At 45.9% G+C, this 7298-nt stretch overlaps 1 protein-coding gene across 1 annotated transcript in view; it reads left to right on the top strand.

Moving 5' to 3' along the window:
• The first annotated feature begins 6914 nt into the window (after positions 1 to 6914).
• Positions 6915 to 7298, top strand: part of B4GALT5 (beta-1,4-galactosyltransferase 5) — a 79464-nt gene continuing 79080 nt past the window's right edge. Inside the window, exon 1 of the mRNA XM_007446391.1 lies at positions 6915 to 7056. Coding sequence (XP_007446453.1) covers positions 6942 to 7056 — 115 coding nt within the window. The 5' untranslated portion in view covers positions 6915 to 6941. The remainder of the gene's footprint in view (positions 7057 to 7298) is intronic.

The following is a 7298-nucleotide window of genomic DNA, read 5'->3' on the forward strand; positions in this document are numbered from 1 at the left end:
TGGGGGGGGTGGTGGAAAGAATGGCAGGCTAGGACTAGATGGATTCAGGACTCAAGTTATGTCATCAGGACTCGATTTCTCTTTGTTGCTCGCATCAGTTTCTTTCCATGTGCCGGCTTCATCCCCAGGCTCCACATGTGGTTAAAATGGCTGCCATTGCGTCAGCCTCACAACCTTTCATACTTATATCTAGCATGAAAGAGAAAGTTGGCTTCTCCAAAAGCACAAATTTAAATGTTTGGGAATTGAGTCTCAATGGCTCTGACTGGTCTATCCAACCCTGAATCAATTACTATTACCAGAGGAATACAATGTTCTGACTTGCCAGGCTGGCTCACCTAACAAGTCTGGAGGCAGAAATGGAGTCAACGACCTCAGAGAACCTCACAGACTGAAAGTAGAGGAGGAGGAAATTGGAACTATTGCAGAAGTGAATGGAAGTTAAATATCTAAAAAAGCCCAATAAATATCTGGTACCTATACTTCTCCTCCTCCTCTTCTTTCTTTTCTTAGCATTTTGAAAAATGCCTGGCACCCACTTTGGTAGATATAAATACTTGCTGAACGAGAGAATCACTTCCATCAGTTGATACTCCCTAGGAGCCACCTGGTCATGCCCTAGGCCTTCCTGTCCAGGATAGAAAAGATAGTGTCAGAATTTAGAAAAGGGATATAAATCAGTCTTTTTACTGCAAAGCCATAGGTCTCTGTAGACTCAATGCTCTTGAAGGACTTTTGCTAACTTTTTATGCCAGCTCCTCATATCTTACTCTCTTCAGAGGGGCTTCGTGGCAGAGGGACAGAGCCCTGGAAAAGTCTCATCATAGCAGCCACGGTTGAGGCAGGAAGTCCTTGTTCACTGCTGCAGAGAGTGTAAATTGTCACACCCATTTCAGAGAACAACTGGGAAATAGTCAGTTAAACAGAAGATGTGCATATCCTACTGCTCAGCAAATGCACTCTTGTATGTTTGTGCTCTGGAGAAACTTTTGCCCTGGTGCGCAGGATACATACAGAAGAGCACTATTGTAGGTACTATTGCTGCGTAGCAAACCACCCCAGACCTAGTGGTGTAAACAAGAACCATTTTATTATGCTCATGGATTTGGAAAGGGCACAGTGAGGACTGCTTGCCTGGGGCTTCAGCTAGGAAGGCTTGAAGGTGGAGGGTGACTTGACAGCGGGGGTCTAGACTGTTTAAAGGTTTGCTGTCTCACGTGTCTGGTGATTGATGCTGGCTGTCAGCTGGGACCTCTGCTGGGGCCTTGACCACAGCACCTGGATGTGGCCTCTCCATGTGACCTGGGCTTCCTCACAGTGTGGTGGCTAAAGGCTCTTAAGGTGGATGGTCCAACCAACAAGTCAGAAGCTGCATTTCCTCAGAAGTTGTGCATTGGCATTTCCACTACTTTTTATTGGCTATAAGTGATTCACAATCCCACCAGGTTCAAAGAGAGAGGAATTAAAGTAAGTTCCAGAAGAACATGGGAATGGGAAATATTGTTGAGGCCATCTTTGTAAATGACATTCTGCAAGAGATGTTCATTGCAGCAACGTTTGTACTAGGCCACCATCCCTCATCCAAACCCCTTTGGGGCCAGATATGTTTTGAAATTAAAAAAAAAACTCAGAATTTTAAAAGGTAACATGGTACATACACTGAATATTTATATAACACCCCTTGAGAGGAATGGGTCACCCTGTAAGTAAAAATCTAAATATTTTCTCAGTGGAACATATGATTATTCATATTAAGTATGATAAAGATTATAGATAGCTTTCTGTCTATTGAGGTCAAGTTTTGCCACCAAAGAAGTTCAGGTCAGGTCAGGTCTTAACTGCCAAATAAATTATGAAAAAGCATTTAGGTTTCAGATTTTTTAGATTTTGAATTATGGCTAAAGATCTATGGACCAGTAATAGCAAAACAAAAAAAAGGAAACAAATTAACATCATCAAGAAATGAATAAACCTCAGTTACATGTTTCATTGTGGCTATACCTTATAAAAATACATTGAGAGAAAGCATGACGCACAAGAGTATAATTGTGATCAGTTAGGATAAGCCAGGTTATGTTGTAGTAAAATAAACAGTAAAATCAGATGCTTAAAACCAAGTTTTATTTCTTGCTCATGCTATATGTTCATCACTGGCCTGATGGGCTCGGGGGAATTTTCTCCTCCCTTTGGGACTCAGCTGGTGGGGCAGCTGCTCTGTGGAACATTGATGGTCACTGTGGTAGAGGGATAAGAGGACACACCGGCTCTTAAAGCTGCTGGCAGGAAATGTTGTCTGTCACTTCTGCTCTGAGCCTCAGTTTCCTCTGAAAGGACTGCCTGGCTGGAGTTTACCAGGGTGAACCTCACAGTCAATAGTCAACAGGAGTTTCTGGCACCAGAAGTAATCAATGCCAAGTCTCCTGGGGCTTGGAAAGCAGTTATGACATGTCAACGACCTTTATCTACTCGCTGCCTCTGGGAGTTTGAACTCAGATAGTCACTGCTTTGTAATATTATCACAATACTGGTGATTGGCATTTATGGATTGTGCAATGGCTTCCTCAGGGCAGGTGCCTGGAACAGGAGAGTTTGAGGGGTTGGGGAGGGCATAGTGTTATTTCTGACTTACTTCAGGCTCTGGATCCTTTTCTTCATGTGTTTTACTTGGGCTAGTCTGTAATTGAGTGTTGACAAGCATGTGAGGCCCAATTCATGCTCTCCTGGAATTTCTCAAGGGACCCCCCCCCCCACACACACCTTTCTTTAGGCCACTCCTCTCCTCTAAAGCCTTCAAGGGCTCCCTATGGCCCACAGGAGAAAGTGTAAGAATAGGACAGCTCCCATTGATTGAGCGCCTGCTACATGCCAGACACTTTATAGGTACTATCTCTAGTCCTCACAGCAACCCCAGGAGGAAAAACTATGATCCACATTTTACAGATGTGGAAATGGAGGCTCAGAGAGGTGAAATGACTTGCCAAGGTCACAGAGCAAGAGTGAGGAAGAGGCAGGAGTGGTTGGTCATGAGATCTTTCTGACTCTGGGGCCCCTACTGAGCTATAGGGTTAAGGCTCCTCTGATCTCACCCCATCCCTTTTCCTTTTCCTTGGAGGCACCAGCTGCTCCAGGCAGGCTGGCCTCCTTTCACTGCCCCTCGAGCAAGCATGTCTCAACTCCCTTTCAAAGGCCATCTAGAATTTCACAGGACACTTCCCCAGACTGCTGATCATATGAGTCTTGCCCTCATCGCACTGTACCACAGTGACTCACTTTCCTGTCAGTCCTGCCAGTGGGCTGCAGGCACCTCCTCTCGGTCACCTCTGCATTTGCCATGCCCAGATGTGCTCAATGCACATCTGCTATTCATTCAGCATTCCTTCAATAATTATTGAGAACCTGCTGTATGCCAGGCACAGTGCTAGATGCAAGGATTCAGTAGAGAATGAAACAAAATCCCTGACTGCATGGAGCTTATGTTCGATACAGGAGACAGAAAAGGAATAAATAAACACATACATATATAATATAATGTCAGGGATGAAAAGTGACCTTGGTCTCGTGAACAAAGGCAGAGGCACCTCTTCCCTCAGCTTCCAGAGCTCTCTGTTTCCTTGGCAGAGTCATAATTTTTAGCTCTGCCATTCAAGGTGGACTTCCTCCAGGCTCGGCTCTAGGCACTCCCTGTTATCCTCTGAATCAGCAGCCCACAGATGGTATTGAGGTGTGGTTTTAATTTGCATTTTTCAGAGGACAAATGAACGCAAGCACCTTTACATGTGCTTATTGGCCACTTGCATATCTTCTTCTATGAAATGTCTGTTCAAGCCTTTCCTTTTTTTTCCTTATTGGTTTGTTGGTCTTTATAAATCTGTGTGTGTTTTAAACAATATTCTGGATATGAATTCTTTATCAGCTACATATTTCTATTTCTTCTACTATGCAGCCTATGCTTTCCCTTAAAGGTGTCTTTGGATGAAGAGAAATTCTTATTTTAATGTAGCCCAACTTATCAAAATTTTCCTTTTTGGCTGGTGTTTGATGAATCTTTGCCTACCCCAAGGACAGGAAGATATTCTTCTATGTTTTCATCTAAAAGCTTTTGTTTTTTTGTTTTATCGTTCGTATTTAGATTTACAATCCATCTTAAGCTGATTTCGTGGATAGTGTGAGGTAGGAGTGATGTCTTTTTTTTTTTCCCATATGGAAGTCCAATTGACCCAGCACCAATTGTTTTGTTTCAATTAAACAAAACATTGAATGGTGGTGTATGGGTGTTTATGGTACCATTCTTTCAACTTCCCAATGGGTTTAAAAGTGTTTTAAATAACATGTTGGGGGAGGGATGATGAAAAAAAAGGTAGAGGGACTATGGTAGATAAACAAATACTATGGAAATAATTTCAAATGCAATGTGTAAACCCTGATTTGATACTGTTTTAAAAAAGCTATAAAAGACATTTTTTAAAGCAAAGGGTAAATTGGGAATGGACTGGATATTACAGGTCATTGTGGTATGATTGTTCATTTTCTTAGGTGTGATAATGTTATTGTGGTTATGTAGGAGAATGTACTTTTTCTTAGGATTTCTGTGGAAGTATTGAAGCATGAAGTACCAATAAGGCAGCAACTAATTTAAATAATTCAGAAAAAAACTGTACATATGAATATAGATAGAGAAATCTGAAAAAATAGGGGGAGGGGCAATATAGGGATGAAGGAGTGAGAGGTGCAACCTATTAGATGTAAGATAGGCTCAAGGATGTATTGTATGACATAGGGAATATAGCCTATATTTTGTAATAACTGTAAATGGAAAGTAACATTTAAAAATTGTATAAAAAATTTAAAAAGCTGGAAAAATAACAATCCAAGTGGAGAGTGTACAGGTGCTCCTTGTACTAGTCTTTGAACTTTTCTGTATGTTTGTAAATATTTGTTAAAGACAGAGCTGGGCAGGAGGCGGGGGCCATTGTATGGTCCAAACAAAAGTAGTGGCAGGTCAGATTATTCCAGCTAGTTTGAGATTTCTGGTCTAAGGCCTCACCTCTGCTATCTCACTTACTCTGCATCACATCCCTATGGGGTAGGCAACACTGGGCCCATTTCACAGGTAATGAATAGAAGCTCAGAGGGTGAAGTGACTTGCTCAAGGTCACACAGCCAGTTGAGACCAAGCTAAGATTTGAACTCACATCTGTCTGAGTCAAAATTATTTGCTTTTCTTTTTTGTTGTTTAAGCCTCTTCTCTCCCATTCCATTTCCCAGGGGTGTTGGTCAGCTGAGAGCCTATGTGCATGTATTACTCAAATTCTCACAACAACCCGATGCAGTCATTACTAATAATACATGCCATTTTACTGAGAGGCCAAGAGGTTAAGTAACTTGTTTAAGCTCACTCAGCTAAGAATGGAAGAGACAGGAACAGGGAACAATGAACAGGAACAAGGAACCAGGACAGTCTGGCTCTAGAGCCCGAATTTAAAGAGTCAAAAGAAACACCATAAAAAGATAAATCACTTCAGGAATACAAAGCAGGATTATTGCTGGTTCTCACAGAATCCCTGCAAAGTCCTTTCTTCTCCTGACTGCTATGGCATTCCAAGGGGACACTTGCCTCCCCAGTTCAGCTGGCAACTTCTTGAGTTGAGGCTGAGGCAGGTTCTATTGGCCCTCACCTGAGTCTCTAGTTACTGCCTACTGCCATCAGAGGTCTTCTGGCCTGGGGCTGATCTTAAACCATTGTTTTGGATATGGCCGCACACTATCCTACAGAGCAGGGTACCGATTTGTCTGCAGGATGGAAATTAGGGTTCAGATGGAATGCTGAGGCACGTACAACCTAGTGGTCAAGGGTGCCTTGGGAGACAGGTCATTTTTTATTTAAGCCCTTATTGCAAGGCTTGGGTGGATTACTTCTCCATCTAGGAGCCTCAGTTTCCTCAGCTGTACAATAGGAATAATAAGAGCACACATCTCAGGCCTGTTGGGGTGATTTAATGAGGTAGGTAAGGCCCGGTGTCTCTCAAGGGCAAGTCTTCATATTGATAACTGTTATCATTAAGCTCCTTAGGAATCTTTGGGATATGGAACCTGCCCAGAGCTACCACCTCATCCCTGTAGCTCTCCCTGCCCCACTGGATTGTATCCATGCTGACCTTGAGTTAAGCTGGGGTCAGATCAGGCTTTTTAACCTCAGGACCTTTGCATCTGATGTTCACTGTTTTATGTCACCCCTCAGTGAGGCCTTCCCTGACCACATTAGTCTGCCTCAAACATATTCTCCTGTTTTATTGAATTCATATCACTTATCAGTACCTGACATTTTGAACTGATTTGTTTCTTTTTCTCCTCCCATTTGAATGTTATGTTCAAGAAGACAGAGATTTTGTCTGTTTTGTTCTATGTAGCATCCCCAGCGCCAAGAACGGTGTCTGGCATATGTCTGGCTTTCAATAAATGGTGAACTGAATGAATGAATGAATGAATGAATGAATGGAGGTGTATACCGAGCCCTCATGCCTACAATCCCTGCTCTTCTGTCGCAGTGGGTGGCCAGCCGAGTCAGACATTGCATCCTGCCCCTGGGCTCCCAGGTTGGGGGCGTCCAAGAGCGGACCGACGGGCACTTGAGCGACGTTCCCCAAAAGCCAGGGCGGTGGCCGCGCCGGTAGAGGGGCTGTCGCCATTTGGCGACTTTCCCTGCGGGCCACTGCGCCGCCGCGGGGGCCAAACAGGGGATCGCTCTGTGAGCGCGCGCGCCCGGGTCTTTTGCGACGGTGCCCGGCGGCTCGGAGCGGCGAGGCGGCGGCGAGCGGCGGCCGGCGAGGCCCGGGAGGTGGCCGAGGCCCAGGCGGCGGCGGCGGCGGCGGCCCAGGAGGCGGCGCACGGAGAGCGGCGGGAGCAGGCCCGGCCCGGCCCTCGAGCGGCCGCCTGGCTGCAGCATGCGCGTCCGCCGGGGGCTGCTGCGGCTGCCGCGCCGCTCGCTGCTCGCCGCGCTCTTCTTCTTCTCGCTCTCGTCCTCGCTGCTCTACTTCGTCTATGTGGCGCCCGGCATAGGTAGGAAGAGGGCCTGGGACCCCGGGGGTGCCGCTCTGGCCTCAAGGGGACCCCGGGAACCCCCGCCCCGCCCTGAGGGGACCCCGGCTTTCAGAAGACACCCGGTTGGGAGGCGACCCCGAGCCTGGCCCTCAGAAGACTACGGAGACTCCGGCCCGACCCTCGGGAGACCCCACGCCTGGCCCTCGGGGGGCTCCAGGACATTCCAGTGCCCTGCACCCAGACGGGCTCCAGAACCCCCC

Source organism: Lipotes vexillifer, unplaced genomic scaffold (assembly GCF_000442215.2).
Source record: "Lipotes vexillifer unplaced genomic scaffold, Lipotes_vexillifer_v1.1 scaffold251, whole genome shotgun sequence".
NCBI lineage: Eukaryota > Metazoa > Chordata > Mammalia > Artiodactyla > Lipotidae > Lipotes > Lipotes vexillifer.